Source organism: Plectropomus leopardus, chromosome 17 (genome assembly GCF_008729295.1).
Source record: "Plectropomus leopardus isolate mb chromosome 17, YSFRI_Pleo_2.0, whole genome shotgun sequence".
Taxonomy (NCBI): Eukaryota; Metazoa; Chordata; class Actinopteri; order Perciformes; family Serranidae; genus Plectropomus; species Plectropomus leopardus.
Genome location: NC_056479.1, coordinates 15,439,015 through 15,452,267, shown reverse-complemented (window position 1 = coordinate 15,452,267; position 13,253 = coordinate 15,439,015). Strand labels below are relative to the sequence as shown.

Here is a 13,253-nt window from a genome sequence, read left to right as displayed (position 1 = left end):
AGTCTAAATCTTTCTTAGAAAATTGGATCAGACAAGAAAAATCCTAGATTTGTCCTAAAATACCCGTGCAATTCATTAACACAATGCTTGCCAACTATTTAAATTTTATTCTCAGCTGTCCAAATCAAGATACCTTGATCCCTGTGAAATATTGAGTGACAGTGCAGCCAAATCACTGCTCTTCATCATGGCCCAAATCATGTTGTGGCAGTACTGAAGGTGAACAATTCCACTGAGCTCTTCCCATCCTACATCACACCCCCAGACAGCAGTTTCCCTCCAGACAATATACAGAGGCCCGGTTCCTACAGGAATAATACCACATGAGGAAATCAGTTGGCCCACACACCATTAGGCCTGGGCTGAAGGTTGGGGTGCTCTGCCTCCCCACTTTGAGTTGGGTGGTGGTGGGGGGTGGTGGTGTGTCTGTCAGGGCCAGGGGTCTGTGTGATATTAGCCGTCTGCCAATCTGGCTTGGGGAATGGACACCGAGTAATTACTCCTGCTCTTACTGCCTCATCAATCTCCCTGTATCGCTCCTGCACCCCCCCAACACACACTCTATCTTTTTTTCGTTCTCTACTGCAAGGAAAGAAAAAAAAACGATTGAGTGGCAGGACACTACAAAACACAACAGAGAATGAGATAATCCAGCACCACTGCATAGTAAGCGTATATATAAACCTGACTCTTAAAAGTGAAAAACCGGAGGATTTCACCAAGTGAAAAGCTGGTGTAACTGTACAAAGGTGGGTGGCGTATTCTTGTTTTAAACCCAAGTGATTGTAAAACTGACAATGCAGGTTTGGTAGCTTCATACAGGTCACATTTCCACTGCAAACTGTTTTCATCTTGTTACTGCTTTTGGCTTAAAAGGCAATGTATGCTTTCCCTCATAAAAATATAATAAAAGACTTCCCACAGGTTCCTAACAACTCATAAAATTTTATGGCTCTGTTCCAAATTGGGCTCTTTGAAAACTAATAATAATTAAGTTGCTTTAATGAGGCATGTGATTCACAAGACTTCATGTACTGTAGTCTGTCAAAGTCTGTGAATTACAAACATCTAAATCAACCATGTGATGTTGATCGGGATTTTCCCAACAAAAACTGAATGCCACCAATTGGATAACACTGGTATGTAATGTTTTGTTGTTAACTTTCATGCTTGGCCTCTAATATACAAATTTCAGTGAGATTTCTAACGGCTCTTGAAGGTTGTGTTTATCCTGGCAGTGAATTAACAATTGACGGCTATGTGTGACTTTCAAAAAGTGCTTTGTTTTAGTGTTTTTACAACTACAATCATGCTGTAATTCAATTAACAGGTAATTGGGGCTATTTTGTTGTTGGAACATTATTTAGGCAACTCATGTGCTAAGAATGCCAACGTTTGTTTAAGGACCTTATATGGTTTGTAAAAGCATTACGACTCTGGATGTTCCTGACAATTAATTTCCCTGACATGAAACTGGAGTTTAAATTTAGATTAGTGTTCTAGTCTTAAGGAAGAAAACACTCAAAAAAGTCAAAATTAAGCTTTATTTAATCTATGAGGTTAAAGATTTTCCAAAATTATTGCGTACATTGAAGCATCCATTTGAAATCGTAAATCCCATTTTTAAATAGCCAAATCACATTTAAATGCAGCTTAATTAGGTGGCACTGAATGCATTATGATCACTGCACATTATCATACAAAAACATGACAACTAAATAAAATCAAAATAATGCCAAACCCTGCTGTTTTTTTGTGAGATGTTGTCTTAATTGCACTTTGGAGCTACTTGTAAAGCAGGGAGAACAGGCCAATGCAATATCCCTCCCTTTAAAACAAAGAAGCCCAAAAACAATCAAGCATTGTAAACATTAGTAACTGCTTGTTTTTAGACAGCAACATTTAAGTAGGGAGACATAACATTTCACTGGACATTATGTCAATACATTATTTAAATGTGTACATTATAATTAAAATTATTTTTAAAATGAGTTGAATTGATTAGTCGACTAATTGCACACATCCCTTATTACATCCCCAATACACTGACTGAAAGGTTCAATGTGAAGAATTTAGATGCATCTAGCAGTGAAGGTGCAGAACTGAAACTTTTTTTATGCTGCAAACATGTAGGAGAGCAGTGGTGGTTAATGTGAAAACAGGAATGGCCATATCAAGAGACAGTGTTTGGTTTGTATGTTTCTGGACTACCATGCAACACATGGCAGACTCTGTGGAAGAGGACCTGCTCCATATGTAGATATACTTGTAAATGGCTCATTCTAAGGTAATTAAATAAAAATTTAAAAAAAAACACAAAAGTTGGAGTGATTATAAACTAATGAAAAGAGTAGTAAAGAAGATGATGATATGCCATTTCTGCCAATAGATACCCCTAAATCCTACACACTGGACCCTTAACATACGTTGTTTAATAGTTTGGTTAGTCTCTGAATGTCGTATAGAAGATGATCCATTCAGATAAATCTTACACGACAAAACAACACAAGGGGCAGTACTAGTGACGCTGTGCTGCTAAAGGTTACAGGATAGATGCAATAGAAGCCACTCTGAAGGCTTATTAAATGCCAAAAAGCTGCAAAGTGGATTATATTCCTATGAGGAGCAGGGTGGCATAGTTCAACACAACAACCATATTTTTTCTTCATCACATAGTCTTCATATATTTCTTTACATAAAGTATTTGCATTTATTAATAAGGTGTCATTACTTAAAATGGAGAGGCTTTTATATTAAATAGAAACAGCACTGAAAAACAGAGAGCGAGTTGTGGAGTTGGCTAAATCTCACCATTCATCCATCTTGTCAAAACATTAATAGGATGTGATGATGGGTTGTCAGCTAGCCGCTTTGCCAACATACTAGCTAAGTGCTGCTGGCTCTGCTGGCAGGCATCAAGTATGAAATGTTGGTGCTCGTAGGTGTTGAGAAAAATAAGACATTTCCATCCAGCATAGGTAAATATCATTGTCAAATTAAACAGACATAACAGGGATGATCTCTACTTACATTTTAATGCATACTCATTATTGAAAGGATCAGGCAATGTATGTGCTTTATTAAAAGTGATCGGCTCAGACGCTGGTCAGATAATGCAGAGAGAGAAAGCCTGTGGCAGAGGCAGACAGAAAATATCCAGACACATTGTTAGGACACTGGCACAACTGGGCACCTCACAGAGCAATCAACTGGCTCAAGTTAACATCACACTGGCAACAGGCCATCGGGATGTCCTTCCTGTTAAACCCTCGCTGTTGCTGCTGAGGGATGCGTGGCCAATACGAGTGGCGGTGTGCAGGTAAAGTACAGGCATCTCATAAGAACGGTAACTGCTTCATTAACTTTTAATGATAAGAGGCAACAGAGCCAGCCATTATAGTCTAAAATAGGTAGGGTGCCTGCCAGTTTGCCAGTATTTTACACAGCCAACTAGCAGCATTATCCCACAGAGTTGTTTATCAGACAGCTTATCAAGATGAGTGGCAAGTGTTGGGGTGAGAACTTGTCCAAGTGAGGGGGAGGAGAGAGAGACTTGCACTACACTTTTTGCCATCTTCAAACTAAAAAAAAAACTGTATAGCTTTAATTCCACTTGCAAAAACTATTTTTATTTTCATTTAAAACCTGTCCAAAAATAAACAACCGGGAATGTTCAGGCTTGAAAGAGAGGGACTCGAGCAGGGTGACAGAACAGAGTGAGTGACAGATTCACTGTTGTCATGTGTGAAGCACAAGGAATGCATAAAAGTAATGAGAAATGCTGCAAACATGCCCAAACTAAATGAAAAACTTCTGAGAGTAACTGCAGTGGCTTGTGAGAGATTTTGGCATAAGCTGTCCCATTGCACCAAGAGCTATTTTTACAGCAAATACCCATGAGAGCGAGGGAGAACAGAACTGAGTTGAAGCAAAGCCACTGGCTCTCAACTTTGATCATTCCCTGTCTCTCTCCATGTGCTTTAATTTCTTTTTTGGAGAGTATCTTTAATAAAGTATTAACAAGAATCAAATTTCACGCATATGGAGGTCATGTTTAATGTGAGAGCTCAGGACAACGCAGGCACTGTTGTAAAACTGGGGGGTGTTTTGGGGTGGTGGTGGTGCAGAGGTGGGGGGCACTGGCATTTGCGCAGAACATTTCCTTTACAATGAAAACAATCTAACCAACTGCAGCACTCAGAGGAATTCACCTCCCATCCCCCACACCCCACCTCCCCTCCTCCACCACCACCATTACATTACCATATCAAAGCCCCGAGTTCAGAGCAAGTCTTCTCTTTCAAGAATGGGAGCGAGGCAGAGGGAGGGAGGGGGAGAGGACAAGACCGAGGCAGTAGGAGTAGACCCAAGACCGAGTTTGCTTTTATCCTTGTTCGGTGTGTGTGCGTGCGTGTGCGAGAGAGACCAAGTGTGTGTGTGGGTGTGCTGACACAAGTGCATGTTTGTTATTGAAAAAAAGACTGCAGAAAATCTGTGGAGATACTAGAGGACTACTGATTGGGTCTTCCACAAGCTGCACTGAAGAGAAGTCAATTCACATTCCAGAGGCACATAATGGGGCCTGCAGGGGGTCTGATGGAGTAGCAGAGAAATGCCAAAGCAGGTACACAGTGCAGTTAGGAGGGCACTGCGTGGCAGATGGCCAGCAGAGTACAGGCAAAGCCAAAGATCTCTATATCTCATGGTTGGCATATTCACCTCAAGCGTGAATCTATTGTTAACCTACCTCAATGCCTTGCCTGTTTTTCTGCTCGGCTTACTGTAAGAGTACTCACAGACCATCTCTCTAGTTTGCTGGGAGACTAAATGTGAAAATCAAAGTGAATGGCATTAGGGTAAATAAGACCACTGGTTGCCTGGGAAACAGTGTACCCTGCCCCACTCACTCAAGCCTAGCCTTTACTTTTGTCCAATCACTGGAGAGCAATAATACATTATTGACAGAAGGCCACAACAGGCAGCAGTGCAGCATTTTCAAATTGTATTTGAACAAGAGAGGCTCGCCGTTAGAAGATACACAAGGCAAGTGAAAGAGAGCAAAGCATACAGAAAGACAAGAACAGAGAGAGAGAGAGAGTCAGAGGGAGAGGATTCAAAAACGCACCCCATTTACACTACCATAACCATCAATCTGCCATCCATCCCCGGCCTGCGCCTTTGAACCACACTAGAATCTGTCAGATAGCTGACTCGAATAGCTAACAAGATGAGAATAAGCAGCGTGTTTACTTACTGAATAATTTTATGAGTAAGAGCAAATCTGAGATATTTACATAGGCAATAATTTCCATCAGATCACGTGTGTAAGAATTACAGCATTATTTGTTAAGACAGTGTCAGAGCACTTTCTTGCTGCTTTGCATGTTGTGTTCGGATAAAGGTACTGCACTAATATGCATATCAATGTATTCCCAATACACAATTACCCTACACTGTGTGGTGAAGCTGTTTTAACAGTGTGGGAGAAAAGAGCATCTCTTTGTACTGAAATAGCACAACAGTTTGACTGTAAAACAATAACCCCTGTGGAGTTTTTCATATCTGCCTGCTGTCACATAGCTGTGCACGAACTTTCTGCCAGATTCAAGTTTAATTGTTTAATTTAGATATGATACATTGTGGAAGGTATTTATTTATTTTGCTTTAATATAGTAATTATTGCTGTGACATTCAACAGGCACACGTACATTTTGTCACATAACTCTTCATGATTTGAGATGGAAATGGACAGGGATGCATACATGTTAAATCAAGCGCATTCAGGGACTCCAGGTCAGACAGGAAAACAAAATTGCAATCTGATAAAAGAATGGGTTAACATGGACATTAATAAACCGTTGATGATCAGATGTTTGGAGTATAAATGTTTGAACATGTTAACATGATATTCTGTTAATGACAAACCCAAAGATGCTAGCTGGAGTTCTGGAGTAAGACACTAGGATGTATGCACAGACTATGACTAACCCAATTTCTCTGTGGTCACGTAAACACCATATCTCAAACATGATCATAACCAGGGTTAACCTCATAAACAGATTCGTGCACATGTAACCACACTGTGAACTCAGAGTTGTTAGCATGTTCTGCAGCCAAGTTTTGCTCTCTGACTCAAGTTTCAAAAGCACCGATCTACTAAGATTAGTTTCAGCTGGTCGGTGTGAAGCCTGGACAGCCGCCAAAAATAGGTTAACTTTCTATAATTACTGGGCGAAAACAACAAACGGTGATGTATACTTAGAACAATCTTACAGCAAAGCATGTACAATACATGCAGCTAAATCAGTTCTTTTAATCAATATCCAATCAATAGAGTTCTCTGAGAGGCCATTAAAAAAGTAACTTGGTGCCAGGCGAACTGGAGCAAAAGGCACACTGCATCTCGACTCTAGGTTACAACCTGTGCAGACTGGAGAACACAAAGAGAACGAGTGAAGTAGAAACTCACCCGTCTTCTCTTTGATCTCACAGAGAACGCTGAAGAGGGCTGGCTTCATTCTGTGACAGTTCAGGGCATGCTTCCTGTAAGAGAGAAGAGGGAATAAGAGAGGGAGAGAGCGAGGAGGGTTACGATAAACAGACCTCCATCTCAAGTCATTCCATGTCCTCCCCCATAAAACAGGTAGAGGAGCTGTATGTATTATGCATATAGCATTTCAAAGAGTGTTGTGCAACACAGCAGGACAGAGCTGTGTTGTTTAAAGGCATTTTCGATAGCCAAATGCCGTTGTCAGTGCAGAAACATCCCTGATGCGTCAATCTGAACTAGCAAGAGTAATGTTGTCATTTGGATGCTTTGCACTGTGGGACAGGTAATGATGCCAAACCTCAAGGTCATTATTACTGAGCACCAGATTCCAGAGTTAATACACAGTAATCTAATTTCTACCTCTTGCAGAAAGACTTGTTTCATGAAAGTAGATGGTGAGTTGATAGAGAGGATTAGGATTAAGTTGCAATTTTAATTTAATCAGAGACATTCTCTTTATTGCCAAACAGGCTAATAGCAATTAAAGGAGAAAGGGCAAAACTTCTACAGTTCACCGTAATCAAATCAGAACACCTCAGCAGCAAAATGTCCTGCTATTACACATCCATGCACCCACACAAACACCCTTACAGCTTAACCGTGTATTAAAAATTGTAAAACTGGTATGCTTTAGCAAAGCCCCAATACGACCCTAAATGACTTGTCTCTGACATAAACTTCTGCACCAACAGTGCACACCAACTGCATCAGATAGGGGGAGTGCTGAATACATACAGAACTGCATTTTAAAAGTTGTGGTTTATCACATTCAAAAACTCATGAAAGGCACAAAAAACAAAAACATGTAACTAAACATGCAATACAAGCATACTATACCAATGTGGCTCATAATTTACCATAATTATTGTGACTATCTGAGTTTTTAACTCTATAGATATTGGCCATAGTTTAAAGTGCTGTTGTATTATTTTGTAAAAATGTTTCCGTGATTTTGTGCACCCCCTGTACTTGTAATGACTATTGTATAGAGGGAGAAAACACAAGCATGTTGACGTGTTTATAGAGTTTTACAAATCAAAACAGGCATAATTTAATGGAAAAACAGATTTCAGAGGCATCAACTTTAATGTGTAATCGGAAGAGTGCAACATACAGTTGAAGTTTGGGTGAAAAACAAAACCAGCATGAGGCCTCCGTTTCTGATGAGCATGAATTGGGAAACATGAAACAGGAAAAACCTGAAGATCACCCTTAAATTAAGATTTTCTTTTCCAAACATCAATACTAAAAACACATGAATAAAAACAACCACAGATGAATATGATTTGGCTACACCTGACCTCAACACCAATTCCAGTTGTGAATGTCCACTGCAGTATTAATGAGGGGACCATGGGGACTAGCAAATAGTGTGCCTGCTGTATATGCAACGAAAGACTGCCTTCCTGTGAGAATATTCTGTGAGGCAGTATGATGTAAAGAATTAAGTGTCTAGCATTAAATATGTCATTTTGTCCACCAATTCTATCACTGCTGGATTGAGTTGGGGGGAGGGCTGCCTTCAGCATGGAGGGTATGAGCAGGAGGGGGAGAAGGAGGTGCTCATGCGGTCCTGTACTGACCTGTGCTGGAAGTTGAGTGGCAGGCCACCCCCTGCCATGCCCCCCCCTGCTCTCCCTCCCTCTGTGGGGTCGTCTGATCCACCCCAATGCGCCGGCGATTCCTCTGGCCAGCATCTGAACATATGGCAACAGGGTGAGAGGATGAGGGTGGATGGTGCGCAGGAAGTGTACTCTGCAACACCGATTTCTTGCGCTGTCCTGACCACTCCCCATCCCAACACACTGCCACCCTGCATGACAAGGGCGTCATGCTCACATGTGAGCCACCACAAATTAATTTATTGACCATGACCGAGGGAAAGATTGATGTGTGGGTGACAAACTCAATCAGAGTTAAGTATGATGTTGAAGACTGTACATAACAAGTCATATCAACTGCTATATACTAACACACCTACTTGTAACTGCAGCCTGTGTGCAGTCCTGAAGTATCTTTTGTTTTGCATTTTACCTGAAGTAAACATGAGCAGCAAATGGGCAAACAGCCTCATGTTTCAGCACTTAGTTCGAGCTAGTCTGTCAGCTAATGCTAAGCATGTGCTGTCAAGATGAATATTTCATTATCAGAATTGCCTTTAATGATTATATACATACTATGCACATGGCAGCAGGGAGGATTTGAGCTGTACAAGCCACACAAGGCTGCACTCTTTTTAGTATTAATCCTTCACATATATGGCATGAGGACGACACGCTCTGAGTGGGAGTTTGGATCAATACAAGCATACAGCAAGGACACCTCTGGTACTTCTGAAGCAGCCACACCTTTAATTAGTTTTTCAGAATGGCCTGTTAACATCTAATACTGGGCTCCTTACATGACTTCCTGCACTGTAATTGGCCCTTTAAATCCAAATATTTGAAAAATGCATTATTTGATTTGATTTGATTTTATAAATGTTTTTTTCCCCAAATCATAAAGGGAAAAAAAGCTAGGAGAAGAAAAAAAATAGACAGCAAGAAATACTCCAAAGCAAAAATATTTGCATTAGTCCATCAAATAGGGCCTGATTAAGTCTTCAAACTTGTAGTGGAGAAAAGGTAATATCCAAGTGTTCATAGGCTGACTGGTATAGCATCATCCCTCCCCCTCACCACCATCTCATTAATAGAAACTCGATTTGCGGACAGCTGCACTCGCGTACACATTATAGGAGAATTGATTGCACCCAGCACACAATGAAAAGGATGAACACCAGGGAGGGAGGGAGTGAAAGAGGAGTGAATTAATTAAGAGAACCAGGTGGTCAAATGTTGGGTGGAAAATCACTAGCTAATGACACATCACACTGTGGCCACAGTCTTGCAGTGGACGGTTGTCTATTGTTGAAATACTGTCGCTTCATCTGAAACTGACCTTATGCTCCTTGAGCCACATGGCAAATGAGTGCGGGTCAGTGGCTCACTGCGGCGCATACTCTTTAAAATAATGATAAGTAAAACACCTCTAACACAAACATTAAGTGACGAGTCATGTGAATGAATGATTGCTGTCATCACCAACAGCACTGGGCTGATACGTGGGATAATCCTTACCTTAATGTATCAGCTCATTTGCATTTCAATGACTAATGTTATCGGCGCTCATTTGATGTTGAGCGGCATTTCAGATACATGTTGTTATAATTAGGCAAATCTAATTTGCAATAGTCGGATTACAGATATGTATGAGCTTTGGCAACATGACCAGAATACCTGGTTTCAATTAGATAGCTCAGCTTGAGTAACTTCAAGCATCTTAAAAACATTTTGTGTGTTGTTGGGGTACTTTATAGGTAGTTTTGACCAGTGCTGTAAAAGGGAAATATGCGTCACTACATGGATATTGTCCTATGAGCCAATAGGGAGATAACCGAAACTCATGAAATATGCGAGAATTGTTTTCTTTATGCAGGAGTGTCAAAGATATACTGCTGCTATGACCTAACAAAACTACTATTTCTTTAACCAAGAAATCCATGCAAAGCAAATAAAGCTTTGGGGAAAGTGGTTATCTGCATTTTGCTCGGCAACCATAGTCACAGACTCAACAGGGAATTCAAACTTTTTAATTTAACACATCACTGACAAACCAATCAGGATTAACATTATCTTCCTTTTCCAACCAACTGAGCATGTTTACAAACTACTGTACACAATAAAGCACGATTTGAAGTAACAAAGAGCCTCCTTTCAAACTACAACAGCACGGTTATGTGTGTTCAAGTTATTCTGTGTTAATGTGTTGGTTTAGAAACGGATTACAATGTAACGTGAAGTTGTATTAATGTTGTAACTAACGTGAGCGTTTCACAGAAAAGCTAAAGCAAAAATAAGACACACATAACGCACTTTAGCTTAGCTATCATGTGTGGAAAATGGCTATTCGCCTGTCTTACCTGGCCTGTGCTTCGTCCAGGCTTTCGTCGGTGATGGCCATTATTTGCTGTAGGATATCCCCTATGTCTTGTTGAGGCTGTCCGAGGGACTGCTGTTTCCTGACCGAGTCTGGGTCACCGACATCGGCTTGTGCTAGTCCACCGAGTCCGGTGAGACCCGTCAGCATCCTGGTCTGGTCATCCATACTTTCAAAGAAAACTCGCCGTTTTCCTCAGTCGAAGAATACACACAAATAGCTAGCGTGTTAGCTAGCCAGCAAAGTATCTTCTACGACAAATCATACAACACTTCTTACCGTAGCCGGCAGCAACGATTAAAAATATTCAAGGGCTCTTATCATAAAACAGATAACGCAAGCACGCTCTACATTCGCGTGTGTTTTTTTTACCCCCTTAAGTTAATAAACGCGGCCAGGCTAACGTTAGCTAACCACCGAGTGAAAAGCAGCTAGTAGCCGTAGCCCAGCAGAAAAGCAGCAGGGACACACATGCACAGACTGTGTGAGCTCGCCAACAGCGCCTCGCACATTTTCGAAATAAAAAAATTAAAAACGGAAAATATAACAATAGACGAACACTCTTGTCTAGAAACAAAACTCGCCAATTCAAAGAAGAAATAGGACAAGAATACAGCGCTTTCGGACGGTCTAGCTCCAATCAGAAATCTCCTACCAAAACAGACTACGGTTTGCCATTGTTGTTGATGTCGCGCGAGTATGTGGGACGTTCTGGGCTGCGCGAGCGAGCAGTGTGCGTCGCGTTGACCATTGAACTCGTAGCACCACAGAGCGAGAGCTTGCGGGTGGGTTTGTCGGTAAAATACTATATAGAAAAGCTACTGACTAATTTCTGCAATAGCTGAAATCATGTTGGCAATAATGCATCTATACTAATGTTCTAACACAGTATTCCACATTACTGTATTATTCCTCCAGGTGATAAGATTCTCCTCTTGTACATCCTTTACAAATGGATAGCCCCTTACGTCATCAGCATCGCATGTCCTTTGATAATTGATTCAGTTCATTTTAAGATTTTGCATAATTTCTACCTTTCTAATGTCGTGGTGTCAAGATTTAGTGATGTAGATGACAAATGTAACCTATATTTTGTAAAACTGAACATGAAACACTGTCAGGGAAAAGTCAAGTAACATGGGACACTTTTTGGTAGATTAAGAAGAAAACCACCTAAAACTCTGCAGACTACCGCAAGTGTTACTTGTGTATCTTGTTGTGGTTCTCTGCTATATTTCTGTAATGAAAATATGATGTTAAATTAAATTTAGAAACTTTGTACCAGTAGAGAACCACAGTCTCACTTCGATGACATGTTCAGATAAAATGGGACAACTAGTAAGGTAAATGGAATAGTCCTGTTTGTTTTTTTTTTAAGTTATTAAATCCAATTATCAGTTCAGTCATTCATTGATAAAATAATAAAACCTCTGGCTACTTATTAAAAAATATTGTCCAACTTTTCTGCTACACTTTCCCTTTTCTCTCATTGCCTGTTTCTTTAAGGCCATATTGTCTACAATGGACATGCACATGCACAACAACAATGGCTGATTCTGGATTTTTGTAGCTGACGTGAATTCACAGCATCATATGTAACACTTTTTTAAGGGACAAAAAGATGTCTGAAATATGACAGTGTGGCACACACTGGCATAGTTCATGATTTTATAGCCCCTGGTTGCCTAAAACAACATGCTGGTTTCAATTCAATAAAATGTCCCATTTTTAGCTTTTCTTGGTTCTATTTTACCTGAATTCATTAAGCACTCATTCAAAACCCCTTTCCAGAAAAATAAAGTGTAATATGAAAATATATTGATCAAAAGTCATACAGTGAATAAAAATGCCACATCCTGAAACAATTTTTCTTGTTACACACTTATTATTTTAGCTGTAGTTCTCTTATTACCAAAAAAGAAAATCAACATGCCACATGGCTTTTCTGGCAAGTTCTGGGACCAGTATATTTTTCAAATATTAGCCTTGCCCATCCCACTTATCTCTGACTGATAAAGATGTAAGAACATATTTGGTGACTGGCTGTTAATATTTAAAGATCCCAAGATGTAAAACCTTATTGTCTCATTTTACCTGATGTCCCACATTACCTGACTTCGCACTACGATTGTTTCACAGTAGTTCTCACTCTATTAAGTTTTGATCAGATTAGGAAATATATATTTTAAGAGGTCACTCTATAAAACTAAACCTAAAAGATGTACATGTTAATTTTGAAAGCCATGGTAACTCATTGAACTTTATAACAGCCCTCTTGATCCTGTTAGGTAAATTTCACATTTAGCAATATACATTTGTTTTCCTTTACTGTTCAATTTCAGTGTGTCATTTCTCTTTTTGACAATTTGTCCTTTCAATGATGTCTGACACTGTAGTAAATCTGAGTTTAAAAAGATTTTTAAAAATGGTTCGAGCCATTTGTCTCATGAATATACGGTGAAATCATCCAATAGAACTTAGAAATAAATGTTTTTCACTGACAGTTAGAAAAAAAAAACAGCATTACAACTCATTTTTTTCCAACACTGGATTATGCAGATGTTGTATATCAGGTTGCATATAAAAAACAATCTTCTTCCTCTTAACGTAGCTTATAATATACTCTACAGATTTGTTCTTGGCTCTCCTTTTATAACTCATCATTGTACAGTGAAACTTTTAATTTGCTCAATCCTATCATAAGAGGACAGCAACACTGGTTGCA

The 13,253-nt window shown here is 39.9% G+C and overlaps 1 protein-coding gene across 2 annotated transcripts in view; it reads right to left on the bottom strand.

Annotated features, from left to right (window-relative positions):
- pbx4 (pre-B-cell leukemia transcription factor 4) overlaps nucleotides 1-11,426 on the bottom strand; it is a 33,635-nt gene extending 22,209 nt beyond the window's left edge. For both annotated transcript variants that reach the window (XM_042504810.1, XM_042504809.1), the window contains exons 1-3: nucleotides 10,512-11,426; nucleotides 8,134-8,247; nucleotides 6,470-6,543 (exon numbers count right to left, since the gene is read on the bottom strand). In XM_042504810.1, coding sequence (XP_042360744.1) covers nucleotides 6,470-6,543; nucleotides 8,134-8,247; nucleotides 10,512-10,696 — 373 coding nt within the window. In that variant the 5' untranslated portion in view covers nucleotides 10,697-11,426. The remainder of the gene's footprint in view (nucleotides 1-6,469; nucleotides 6,544-8,133; nucleotides 8,248-10,511) is intronic.
- Nucleotides 11,427-13,253: the final 1,827 nt, after the last annotated feature.